We start from the raw sequence: 13,423 nt of genomic DNA, 5'->3' as shown, positions 1-13,423 counted from the left end.
GAGTAATCTGCGACGAATTTGCTTATCTCTTAAAGCTGTCAAACCCCGTCCGTCCCAACGGCCAGTTGGTTAGAGCGCCTGCCTTCCGATACACCCACCTGTGGTGGGTGGGATCGAGGCGCTCCTGTAGGTGCTCGCTACTTTCCCTTGACAGTTGTGGCCTGCGGCCGGTGACTGCGCCCGCGCCAAAGGTCAGAAGATTAAACTTTCGTCGCCAAATTCTGCTGCTGACATGGATTTCCGCGAGCGGATGGTAGGGGCCAGAGCTTACACGACAAGCAATGCTTGGCGTGAGCTCTGACCTCAGAAATTCATCCATTCAAAAATCCCGAATATATTTTTAAAGGTTCCGCGGTTGAATATGGGCTCAAAGTGGAGCCTGCTTATAAGCCTGATTTGTTTTGATTAAGTATTGGTCCTTGGCCCTTAAGGTGGCACGGGAAGTTGCTCGGGTTTGGTAACATTAGATTAACGGCTTATTAATTAACACTATATAAGTATGCATTGAGATCAATGTTCATATCTTTATACAATTATTTATCCACCTGGTGCCTTATCTTTAAACGGAGATCGGGCGTTGGCAAGGGGCCCACATTGGTCGGTGGTACATTTGCTGAAAAGCAGGAAAGACGGTCCCCGAATATTAGAGCGTCGCTCGCATTGATCAGGGGCCTGTGCAAATAAGGGAGATATGACAAATAGCAATCAAGGGTGCACGATGAGAAAATGAAAAGGCCCTCTATCAGTCAGGTGCCCAGTACTGAATGGTGAGCCGTTCACATCGTTTCAGACAGGGGTCGAATAGATCAAACAGAGGTACCTGTGTCAATAATGGGACCCTCTATACCGATAAGTGGTTACATTTTTCATTTTTGCATCAGGGAAGTTTCGTACGTTGATCCAGGGCTTACCATCCCGGTCAGAGTGCCTGCCGCGTCAGGGAAGGGAACGATATGTGATATCTTCCTCAGACGACCTCCAGATCGACCATGTACCATCGGTCCCGACACGGAGCTGGCGTCAGTATGGCAGCTGGTAGGTACTCCGTGTTGGGACTGAAAAGTCTTTCACCCATCAAGATTCTCTGGTGCCGGAACTGCTCATCCGTTTGTCAGCTTCATTATAGTATACGTGAAATATACAGGCAGGACAAGTCTTCACAATTCCTGAATCGATTTCACAAGCCATCACGAAGTATTTATTTTCGACGCGTGGCTGTTGTCGCACGTCTGTAGCCAGCCATCTGGTGTGAACTGAGGGGCCGATGCGGAGACGGCGACGTGAAACACCGGTGTTTTTGGTTTAAGACTGCGCAAGCATGCTCAAAACTATGTTCTGTACTCTTTCACTAGTCTGCTCTGAGAAAAGAATGAACGCTCCAAGCGAATGTGGGCTGGTCATATCATTCAAAATGTATTGTTCCCAACCGATCTGTTCCGACTCGCAATCCGCGGGTCTCTAGGACAATAATTTCTGCAGAACCCAGGAAGACCGCACAAACTATTGTAAAAAGAATAGTACTGATTGGTAAAATGGTCAGCGATGCAGCCATTTAATACCTGTAACTTCATTCTATTGACTTTTAGATGCAAATAAAATTGCATTGTCTGGTAACTTTTACCTTCCATGTCAACTAATGCAAGCATTTAATGAAAGCTAGAAAACACTGTGTGACCTGACATTGAATGGACGAGTATTACTTGGAGGGGCCTTTTCACCATCTCAATTGTTACATTTAATTCATTGAACGAGCATCCACGTGGTGGCTGTTCTGCGCCTAGTCGCACAAGAGTAACAACACACATACAGTACACAGAGATGTACATATGCGCACAGGTGAAAGCATTTTCAGTCAATGAGCCAGAGATTTGAAACAGTGAAGAATGCCCAGCGCGAGGGGGCGCGGACGGCCGCGGCGGCGGCCGGTTCCACGTGGCGGCGGCGCGGTACGCAAAATGCCGCTGGGTGGCGGTCAGTCGGGCGCGGCAGATGAAGCGAGCCGACGCCACCCGAAACAGCCAGAGTTTGATGTTAGGTAGACTCGGCGCGTGTCACGAATAGAGCACACAGTGCACTGGGGGACTCGGGACGTGCAGTGCCCTGCACGCATTCAGGCAGTCCCGGCGGTGCACGAGAACCGCGACCTACACCAGCCGAGCGCCTCCAGAACGAGCGAAATGTGATCGCTGCGGCGGACACCACTCACCTGCCTGGCTGTGAAGTGCACCACCCTCTGCACCCTGTTTAGTTGACATTCGGCCGCTCCACCCCAGATGAACAGGCAGTACAGGATGGGGGGGGGGGAACGTATATTTCGACAAGGAGCTTCAAAAGATCAGGAGTTAAGTGGGGTCGGAGTTTGAACAGTGATACGAGGATTGCATTACAGCGCCGAACGAGAGAGGAGATGTGGGGTTCCCAGATGAGGTGGTGGTCGAGGAATACACCCTGTACATTAACTGAAGATGATGGATGAATGTTTGTGACGGAGACAGTAATGCGGAAGTTGCCGGCCTTTGTGATAGAAGGTTTGGTGTCGATCAGCATAAAGTGTGTCTTTTTGGGGTTTATTTTAAGGCTATTTGACTGAAAGCAGCTTTAAAGGCACTGAATGGGCTCCTCGACACGGGCATTCAGGTTGGACAGGCTGACGACATCGTTGGTAGCGGAGTCAAGGAGTTAGGTGTCATCGGCGTAAGAAAGCGGGCCGCCGTGGGGTAGGAAGCTGGGCAGGTCGTTGATAAAGATGAGGAACGGGATTGGGCCGGCAAGGGACCCCTGGGCCATCCCGTGGGATAGAGATCAGGTAACCGAGCTACCACTAGCCACTTGCTTCTGACCGCTCAGGTAGTCCCGGAATCATTCCGAGGACAACCCGCACCACTCCAGCTTGCTCAGCAGGACGCCGTAATCAAACCTGTCAAAGGCCTTGCTGAGGTCGTTATCGACTCGACATAGCCGTTGTTGACAGCCCTTGCCAGCCATTCGGTAGCGTCGATTAGCACGTGCTCCGTCAAGTGACGTGGACGGCAAACATTTTGTGATAGCGTCAGTACATGGTTGTCAAGACGGTAAGAAGTGAGCTGCGAGCAGACGACCTTCTCGATAACTTTCGGCAGGACAGAGGGAACAGAAATGGGCCGCAAGTTGTTCAGGTCTGATCGATCTCCCGACTTGGACACGAGGGTGACGCGCGATGTTCCAGGCGGTCAGAAGATTTATCTCAAGTGCGTGATGTGACAGAGTTGATCAGATGCAGGATATGAGGGTCGATTACATGGAAACACTTTTCCACTGCATGGAGTGATGCGCCATCGACGCCGAAGGCCCCCGACGCGCTCATTTTCCTGATGGATGCAGAGAGCTCCAGTTGAGTGGTATGATGCAGAGAGAACACCGAAGCACAGACACAGTACGGGCGCGGTCCAGCCGGGGGCGCACCCGCACCGCCACGCACTGCCGCCGCCTCCACAGCGATCCGGGTCCAACGGCAGCGACGTGGGCATTGGGCGCGGCTGCCCGGGTGCCCATGTCGTGATCGGGTGTGTCGCGCCCACTCGCTGGCTCCAGTCCGCTGCACAGGTACGAGCGTCGCGTGAGGATGATCAGTCCGTTCACTCCGTTACGGCACCGCTGGTACGTCTTGATGCTAAAGAACTGTCGACTGCTAACAGGAGTGAAGGGATCATTTCGAATAGCTTTAGGCTGCCTAATTTGGCAGCCATTTGTAAAGTTGGAAGCGCTTCCGAATCGCGCATCTGCTACGATCCTGACGTAGGTCATCATCCGGGCGCTTGGGGTCCGCGTGCCGCAGTGTTGTGTATTCAGGATTGTGGCGGGGAGGTTGGCTGGGTGGGGAGTGCACGAACATTTTTTGCAATTTTCCTCTTGCAAGCAAGAATGAATATCCGTAGTTCGCTAGTTAACGAATGAAGAAGTGTATTTGTCATACGGGTATTTCGCACATTTTGTTGGATGGTACTTCCGTTGTGATATCTGCCCCCGGCCGGGCCAGCTTGCAAAAAAAAAACGATCCACTCTGCCGGATGCGTACGCGATATCGGTGCGCTAAACGTCGTGCTAGGGTGGATAAACTCAAGCTGATCAGTGTGCCACATTTCCAACTATTTTTGCATGAGAAATGATTTCAGAGTATTTTTGCGTGAGATTTCCTCTGTGACTGCATAATACCTGGAACATTGGCTTTCTTGAAACTGAAATTGGCGGTAACAGTGCACTTAACATTCAGTGCTTGCATTTATGATATGCATGCTCTGAAATTGCTAGTGTGATGGCTCTGCCATGCAAGACATGTTTAGAGTAACATGCATTTTTTGCGGTCTCAGGGTGACATTGGTATCCTGTCAGTCTTTTTAGGGAATGTTAAGTGGAGAAATCTAACCAATATAACTGATACCAAAAAAATCACCCAACTGGTCCAAAAATCTGGTTCCTTGCAGATTCAGGTTATTTTACATTAACCCTCAGGTAGAAATTGAAAAAAAATACTTAGCCAGTTTTCTGTGATATATTATGGATGCAGCGAGGCAAGAACATCGGAGAGCGTAGAATCAGGAATATCTCATCAGCAGGGTTAAAAATTGTCTCACATTGGAGTATCTCTTCTTCCCACCCCCTCTCAGTTTACAATTGAAACCTAAAATGATGGCACTTCTTCAGTTTGAGGGCCCAGATATCTTCTCCTCCACTTGACGAAATGAGAAATTAGCTTTGGTTCAGCTTTGTGCCAGTGTTTCAATGGGTGTGAAAGATATAATATAATTATAGCATAGTTCTAGTGCATGTCACTTGGTTGATGTAATTATAACTGGGTTGTCTTAATGCATCTTATCTGAACAGGCTGCTCTCATTTTGTAAAACATAATTGCTGATTTTAAATGTTGTTTGTTTTATTAGTTAATAGTTCAGTGTTATAACAAAACTTATGGTTGTACAAGCAAACAAAATATACTATTTAACAAGGAACAATATTGTGTATATCAGAGCTCACTCCATATTCCATGCAAATTTTGACAGTAATATATGGTAGAAATGTGATGATTAGATGCCTCAAAATTGCATGCAGCCTTTGCTGCCACTTTTCAAGCCCATCCATTCTTCCATTCTTTTCAAGTACTTCTTTTCATTCTAAATCTATATTCATCAGACATCCTTGCATTCAAAGCAGTTTGAACCATAGCCTCATGGAATGACTTGTCATTCAAAGACATTGGGTCATTCTCACACTGACTGTGTGCTTGTGTCTAAATAATGTTTTGCCCAGCAGCCCCTTGTCCCCTCTCCCCCCCCCCCCCCCCCACCCCCACCTCTTATCAGAGTGCACAGGGAATTTTTCTGTGTAAGTAAATATGTAGGGCACCACAGTTGTGTCCATTTCATAGCAGGCTGGTTAAGTGAATGGCCATATATTTGTGCATACACAGCTTTAGGCATGATCGGTGGTCACCTTTTTCTGAAGCAATAGCGTGAACGATTTCAGGTTACCGTGATGGTCAAATTTCATTGTTGCATGCATGTAATGTAGGACACTGTCATACACATGTCTTGATTAACATGAGGATGTCTTTCAGGAGCAAGTTCTTCTAGGAACATCTACGGAGCATCATGTCAAACACTGTCAAAATGAAGCTGATGGAGCTTGCTGGAAGTGCAGAGTCACATAAGGACTTGGTCATCAGGTGAGTTGGCCGTACCGGCCTAACCGATGTGTCTGTAACTGATTATAGGTATGTCTGACATGACAAATAAATTCGATCTCACGCCACACTCAACGCACACGGAGGCGCAGATAAGGGTCGGAGGGGGGGGGGGGCATCGGTGAAAAATTACACTGAGAGTTTGTACAAAGGAAAAATTATCTTAAGTCATTTGGCACTGCTCGAAAGAGTCGCGTCAAATCTACGTAGCCTTCCAACGCCGTCGAGTTTCCGTCCGCTGTCGCTCCACTCCTGGAGCCGACCTCCGCCGGCGCCGTCCGCAGATACTCGGAGCTGCTGGATGCGCTGTTCGCGGCGCCCGAGCGCGACATGCTGGAAGGCCTGCGCCTGTTCGTGCGCCACATCGTCAACGAGAACGTCAGCCTGGTGATCTCGCGCCAGCTGCTGAGCGAGGTGTCGGCGCACATGACGCGCCTGCCCGACCCCACCTCGCAGCAGGTGGCGCTGTTCGTGCTGGAGACGGTGCAGCCGCGGGCCATCTCGTTCGAGGAGCAGGTGAGCGGGCCGTCCTACGCCGGCGGCCGCGAGCGTGGCGTTCTGTGCCAAGGCTGCTGTGTTGCGCGTGCTTTTTAGGATTCAGCTCGAACCTTTTAAGTGGATGGGTTGCTGGAATCAGAGCCCACCCTAAGCAGGGCTTCCTGTGAGGAACCCGCCTCACCATTTCATCATAGAATGCCAGGTCAACAACAGAATTTTACGGCGAAGGTTTGACGTGCCATGATACTGGGCGCGGTCTGCGCCGCCGCCTGGCGTCACCGGCCCAGTCAGGGGCGGGCAGCGCGTGTATGAAGTGATCTTGACCCACCCTGCCACGGCTGGGTACATCCGAAGGCAGGCGCTCTATGCAGTTGGGTTACTGAGACGGACGTAATCAACCCGTGCGATAGCGGCGTGAAGGCGGCGAATTAGACCCGTTTTTTTTGCTTCCTTGTCTTTGCATATATTTGTCAAGGATATTAGACATTGTGCGAGATATCATTACAGCGATGGCGGTGAGGCGTTCAGGCTAATATCATGGTATTGACACTGAAGGCTTCATTCAGTACAACGGGTACGGGTGCTTCATTCTGCGTGGGTACTCTACACACAAATGACTGTCCCGTGCCTATCCACTACTTCGATTGGTTGGTTCTACTGAACAACTTCCGAGTTGCATGTATAGTGTTACAGCATGTTTCTGTTCATTGGTATGGCATCCTCCCATTCTGCAAGCCTGCGATATTTCTGCAACGTTTTGGCGTTGGGACGGGCCTTGTTTGAAACAAGTTGCGACATTTCTGCGCAGCGGTGAAGCTTTTCCCCGGATATTGCGCACGCGTACTCGGTGCGTTACTTAACACTACGACGAACGCCGCAGTCGCATCACGGCCTCTTCCACTCAACCGCCAGCGTCGAGCCGGACCTGCTCCGCCGCCGTTTCCCCCGTCCGGTTAGCGCGCAGTCGGCGCGCTTCCCCGGCGCCGCGCCCACACCAGCTCGGCGACGAAGACGAGCGTGGCCAGCGTCCAGCCGGCGGCCAGGTAGCCGCCGAGCTCGTGCAGCTGCGCCAGCCGCAGCGGGCGGCGCCGACCGTCGTCGCCGGGCCGGCTGCGGTGGGCGGCGAGGCCCACACGCCGGTTCTCGTGCTCCGTGAGCCTCGTGAGCCAGAGCCGCAGCAGGCCGGCCGCGTGCAGCCGCAGCACCAGCCGACTCATGGCCGACCGGAGCGGCGTGTGGTGCTGCACACACATCGAGCTATAAAAGGTGAACGGCGGCCGCGAGCCCACGTACAGCTCGGCCACGTCGGCGCCAGGCGACGGCTTGCGCACCAGCCGGCGCATCAGCTGCTGCGTCTCCAGCTCAGTGGCGATCAGCGCCAGCCGCTCGTCGGTGCTGAGCAGGCGGCGCAGTGTGGCCTCCGGGTCGCCGAGGCGCATGCGCCGCCGCGCCGCCGCCGCCACGCCCCTGCGCCGTCGCAGCTGCCGCGGCAGCGGCCAGAACTCGGCGTTGCGGTCGATGACGATGGCGTAGTCGGCGTGTACGAGGTCGGGCACCGAGTCGGGCGCCCAGGCGGCGGGGGGCGCGGCGAGCGCGCTCTGCAGCGCCGCGTGCAGCACCGTCTGATAGACGATGGTGGCGTAGAGCCACACGGCTAGCAGCGGTCGCAGCCCATGCTGGCCCAGCAGCCGGCTGTAGGAGACGCCCAAGAGCGAGCCGACCAGCATCAGCAGCGGTGGCGGCGGCGGCGGCGGCGACGGCGACCGGCTGCGCGGCGCGAGCAGCCGGCAGAGCGCGGCCACCAGGAGAAGTGAGCCGAGCAGCAGCGGCCACACGGCCGTCTGCAGGCTGCCGAACAGCGAGACGGCGCCGAGGTCGCGCCGCAGCCGCGTCAGCACGAAGCTCGTGTCGCGGTACACCTCGCCCAGATTGTCGACGGCCGCGAACCGCTCGGGCAGCATGAACACGGCGGCAGTGGTGAGGTCGAAGGTGCCTCTCCATACCTCGCCGACCAGGCCCGTCCAGCGGCCGTCGCGCCAGCTGCCCCAGTCGCCGTCCGGCGACAGCTCCATGTGCACGGAGACGTTCAGCAGCCGCTCCAGCAGCGGCACCAGCTCGCTGTCCAGCGACGGCGGCGGCGGTCGCGCGCACGTGCCGTTCGCTTGGGACGGCGCCCGGCAGGCGTTGATCGGCCGGTACGGCTGGACGCCCATGCGGAAGAGCCGGCCGTGGAGGCTGTGCCGGTCGAGCAGCGGCGTGCCGGCCAGGCCGGCCGTCGCCGCCGAGAGCACGGCCTCGCGCACGACGCCGTCGTAGCCGCGCTGCTGGACGCGGGCGGCGGTGCGGCCCAGCGCGGAGCCGCACAGCGCTAGGCTCGTCTTGGCGAGCGGCGGCCGCCGCAGGGCGTCTGCGCAGGAGGCGTCGGCTCGCGGCCACAGCATCACCTGGGCGTTGGACCAGTGGCGCACCGCCTCGGCTGGGATCAGGCCCAGAAAGGCGATGTCACCCGTGATAACGAGAAGCTCCTCGGGGCCCTCGAACAAGACGTCGAAGAGCTGCTGGGCCGTGCAGCGACAGCAGTCGGTAACCCGCGCGCCGGTGGCCCACGCCTGCTCCAGGAGGCCGCCCAGCTCATCGTGGTGCATGCCGCAGTGCAGCACGTGCAGCTGGTCGTGCGAGAGGAGCCCGCCTTCGCGCAGCTTCAGGACGAGGCCGGTGAGCCCGAAGGTGCTGACGTCGTCGGGGACGAGGTCGGTCAGGGGCGCCGCCGAGGCTTCCGGGCAGCCGCGGCCGCACGCTCCGAGCAGAGTCAGCGTCAGCAGGACGCCGGCGCGGGACGCCCGTCCCATCCTGTCGCGTGCGACGGGGGCTGCGATGTCCAACTTGGGAGGGAGGCGCCTCACTGTAATGTGTTTCGGCACGGTAGCTGCCGGGGCAGTGGCAGGGAATCGACCGACGCAAAGGTGTGATGGTTCGCTGCGCTAAAAGCCACGGTTGTTTGTGTCGTTTGGTTCAATTGTCATAAGTTTTCTGAAGCCGTGTATTGCGATTCGTATTAGATATACGACGTTGCCGGTCTACAAAACGGATATTGGCTGGAGCGGCGTGCTAATGGCAATCATTAGTGTCGCGTACATAAATCATGTGTAGCTGCCACAGAACTCTGGGAGTTGTCCGGAGCCTCCTGGAGGGCTATGAGTTATGTATTTATAGATTTTGTTATCGCTCGGCCAACTTTTCCTTCGGTCGCTTAGAAACCAAGGCACTGCAATGTGTGCAATCATTGATTCGGCGTCTATCAAGACAATTGTGCGTTTGAGGGGCACCATAGCAATGTTTGACAGTGTTCATTGTGAAGGTTGCGACCGTGGCTAAGTGCTCGGAGCAAACCGATAGTCTCATTCAGCGACCAGCTAGCAGGAGACAGACTGGTTTGTTGACGGTGTGCGGGCAGTGAGCGCGGTCCACTAATGATCGCCATGGTCGACCGTTGAAGCCCGCCGGTCCGTATGGCAATGGGTCATGGGCCGTGTCGCCACCGTTGTCTCCCGCTGGTGTACCTGATGCGGCCGTTGGCACTCCTGGTGTCTGGCAACGCTGCTCCTTCCTCTCGGCAGCCCTCCGACACCCCTCCGCTGTCCCGCAGCTGGCTACGGTGCTGGGTGTATGAGCGACGGCAGCGGTGGTGTAGCACCCCTTTGACACCCTGCTCTGCCCCGCAGCTGGCCACGGTGTAAGTTGTACGAGCGGCAGCAGCGCTGGTGTACACCCCTCTGACACCCCTGTCCTGCCCCGCAGCTGGCCACGGTACGACAGCACCTGGCCGGGGTGTACGAGCGGCAGCAGCGGTGGCGCGAGGCGGCCAGCGTGCTGACGGCCATCCCGCTGGAGACGGGCCAGAAGCAGTACTCGTCCGAGTACCGGCTGCAGACCTACATCAAGATCGCGCGCCTCTGCCTGGAGGAGGACGACCCGGACATGGCCGAGACCTACATCACGCGCGCCTCCGTACTGCAGGTGCGGCTCGCCGGCCTCGGCCGGCTGACCGGCCGCCAGGCCGGGCCGTGCAGACCAGAGACGGAACGGCGCGCTCAGAGCCGTGCACGTAGTGCTGGGTGCCGACGCCGGTCTGCGCGTAAAGGAATGTTTTGGGATGGATTGTGAAATTATTACCTGTCACCTGCCATGATAGGTGTGTGGAAATTCCGACCTTTGTGGGCTAGTGTGATGATCCCGTGAGTGTGGAGTGGTTGGGCCCTTGAAGGGAATTGTTGGTGGTAACGCTTTATTTTGATAGTATTTTCAGGGTGATTGTAAAACTATAGCTGTATCTTAGCGTTATTCTGAGGTTTGTTGAAATTACATGTACTTACGAAGAATGTTCATTTTTGTTTACGTTGTGAGTTGTTATGCCGAAAATAGTAGATATTGATTATACCAGGTTATACTGGTAATAGCTGGCAATCACATCGGTAAACCGGCACTTTCTGGTGTGCTAGCGCCAGCTATTTTCATAACAAGGGATCATAACGTTAACTGAAGCTGTGAAATACAGTGGCAGTGATGTCACGCCGTTTCTCCCGCTGGAGAACGTTCGGGAAAGCGCTCGTCCTACGGTGTTGGAATCGGAGCGTGATAGTTGTCTGCCATCTCATCTGTGGAATCGGAGCGTGATAGTTGTCGGCCATTTCCTTTGTCCTCCCTGCTCAATTCTGTGGTTGGCTGGTGGCCTAAGCCTGTCGATCATGTGGCCCGTAGAAGAGATCTGGTCGGCTGGTGTGGTGGTTGGTTGACGTGCGGCTGCGTCAGCGGTAGGTCTGTTCCTGAACGATCCGCTGGATGGTGTTAGGGCTCGTGAATTGAGCGGTCGTGCAGACACTGTGTTATCGGCCGGTTTGATTCTGTGATGGTTCAAATACTTATCTATCTATCTAACACAATACTATCTGACATGGCCGGATGTAAAGACCGACGATCGTAACAACTGAGAGATCGTTTAAATTTGTGCATATTTGAATGAGCGTGGGTAGCACGCACGCCTATGCCGTGCCTAGGATTCAGTGTCCGCGAGATGCGGTCGCATACGGCCGGCCCACGCATCACAGACCGGCATCATTTCGGCGAGTGAGCTCCACCGCAGCGACTCGTCCGTCTGTGCGTGCAGGCAGAGAGCAAGGACGAGGAGCTGGTCGTGCTGTACAAAGTGTGCTACGCGCGCGTGCTCGACTACCGGCGCAAGTTCCTGGAAGCGGCCCAGCGCTACATCGAGCTCTCGTACCGCTCCATCGTCGAGCACGGCGAGCGCATGACGGCGCTCAACAACGCCGTCATCTGCACCATCCTGGCGTCGGCCGGTCGCATCCGGTCTCGTGTGCTGGCCACGCTGTTCAAGGTGTGCGCTGCGGCTCGGACGGGGGAGTTGGCGGCAGGACGGGGCGGGGCAGCCGACGGCGGCGGTGGAACGGTGCGGAAAGAAGCCGCGGCGGTGAAGCGTTGGTGACGAGGTACCAGGAGTACTCGCTCCGGGAACTGCCGCTGGGTTGTTATGATAAAGTGGATTTGTCTCGTCCGGAAGTGATAGGGCGTTGTCTCCGCCATTTCCCACTATTTTCTGGCCCGCCCCGCGCCGCGTGAGCTGTCATAGCAAGGAAAATGGTAACCCGTCATTCGGAACAGGAACCTACCCTAAGCTTGGCGCGCCTCTGCTTGAACGTTTTGTCTGGCCGGTCGTGTTTGGAACTTTGTAGAAAGTAAAACAAAATGCGAGGGGCTTTCGGAGCGTTGGTGTCTTCTCTTGGTGCTTTCATTTTCCTTTTCTCGGTATCTCCGCCCCCGTATGCCTTCCGTTTGCACGCATCATGCGATCTCCCGCGGGCAGTGCCGTCCCCCAGCCCTGACGACCGCCGCCTGTGCCGCCAGGACGAGCGCTGCCAGTCGCTGCCGGCCTTCACTATCCTGGAGAAGATGTACCTGGACCGGATCATCCGCAAGCCGGAGCTGAAGGAGCTCGAGTCGCTGCTGCAGAGCCACCAGAAGGCCACCACCGCCGACGGCTCGACGCTGCTCGATCGTGCCGTCGTCGAGCACAACATCCTCTCCGCCTCCAAGATCTACAGCAACATCTCGTTCGCGTCGCTGGCGGCGCTGCTGGAGGTGTCGCCGCGCGCCGCCGAGAAGGCCGCCGCGCAGATGCTCTCGGAGGAGCGGATGGCCGGCCGGATCGACCAGATCGACGGCGTGCTGCACTTCCAGCAGGGCGAGCTGCTGGCCGACTGGGACCACCAGATCCAGGGCCTGTGCGGCCAGGTGAACGGACTGGTGGACAAGATCGCTAGCGTGTCCCCGGAGTGGACGGCCGGCGCGCTGGAGCAGACCAACTGACGCCGGTCTCGAGGTGGCGCGCAACGGCCCCGCTGAGGCGGCGGACTGTCGCTCGTCCCGCCCCGGGCGGCGCCAGCCGAGCGACCGACGAGTCCGACGCCCCGCCCGCCGCCGGCTCGTCCCTCACCCGGGGCGTCTGTGGGGGCGTGCCCCCGCTGGTGCGTGGCGTCCCGTGAGGCTGAGACACTGGGTGTCATCCGCCCTCCGCGCCCCGCGAGCGCTGGCGGGGCCGGGCGACTGTCGCGCCCTCTGGCCGCCGGGCGGCGCTAGTGTTGTGTGCCGCCGGCGGCCGTGGCCCGGAAGCAGGGCCGTGCTGGTTACTCTGGCTCCAGGGCCGACCGAGATGACGGCCGTGCCAAAGCCAGAGCTCGCAGCTGGGGCTCCTAGTCGGAGCGCAGAGCCCGCTGGTCCGGTCGTGAGCTCTGCCGGTCGGTCACTCTCCCCACGTACCTATGCGTACCAATAAACTGTGATGCCTTGTGGTGAGCTCTTGTGACTATGGTACCGATCGCCGCCGGGGCCGCGTGCCGCCACGTCCGCGGCGCATACCCGGAACTCCGCCACTGTCGTCCTCCGTCGTGTTGTGAACTTGACCGGCGTCCCCGCATGGGGCAGAGCGGGTCCGAGCGGGTCCGTTGAATCCCGCCACAAGCGTGCGCTGGACCTCGGGCAGCATCCAGCCTGAGCGTGGAGTGGCGCTGTGTCACATATGACAGCCGCTGACAGATGGCGTACATGGGTAGGAACACAGGATATCGTGTGGGAAGGCTTTTGCTCGATTCCAGATTGGTAAAGTTGACTGGCTGGGTCACATGCAAAGGTGAGTC

The 13,423-nt window shown here is 56.7% G+C and overlaps 1 protein-coding gene across 5 annotated transcripts; it reads left to right on the top strand.

Annotated features, from left to right (window-relative positions):
- The first annotated feature begins 3,818 nt into the window (after window positions 1-3,818).
- Window positions 3,819-13,075, top strand: CSN4 (COP9 signalosome subunit 4). Of its 5 annotated transcripts, none has more exons than XM_037236843.1 (6): window positions 3,819-3,843; window positions 5,592-5,699; window positions 6,002-6,233; window positions 10,014-10,232; window positions 11,380-11,607; window positions 12,135-13,075. In XM_037236843.1, exons 2-6 carry the CDS (start codon window positions 5,626-5,628, stop codon window positions 12,594-12,596), a joined length of 1,215 nt encoding a protein of 404 aa, XP_037092738.1. In that variant the 5' UTR covers window positions 3,819-3,843; window positions 5,592-5,625; the 3' UTR covers window positions 12,597-13,075. The 5 variants fall into 5 exon arrangements, with proteins under 5 accessions (XP_037092738.1, XP_037092716.1, XP_037092724.1 ...); XM_037236821.1 differs by having other exon boundaries at window positions 3,826-3,852; XM_037236829.1 differs by lacking the exon at window positions 3,819-3,843 and adding an exon at window positions 3,861-3,954.
- Window positions 13,076-13,423: the final 348 nt, after the last annotated feature.

This window comes from Pollicipes pollicipes, unplaced genomic scaffold, assembly GCF_011947565.3.
Source record: "Pollicipes pollicipes isolate AB1234 unplaced genomic scaffold, Ppol_2.1 Scaffold_2555;HRSCAF=2994_pilon_pilon_pilon, whole genome shotgun sequence".
In the NCBI taxonomy this organism is placed as follows: domain Eukaryota; kingdom Metazoa; phylum Arthropoda; class Thecostraca; order Pollicipedomorpha; family Pollicipedidae; genus Pollicipes; species Pollicipes pollicipes.
Note: the sequence above shows the minus strand (reverse complement) of the source record. Positions and strands in the feature narration are given on the sequence as shown.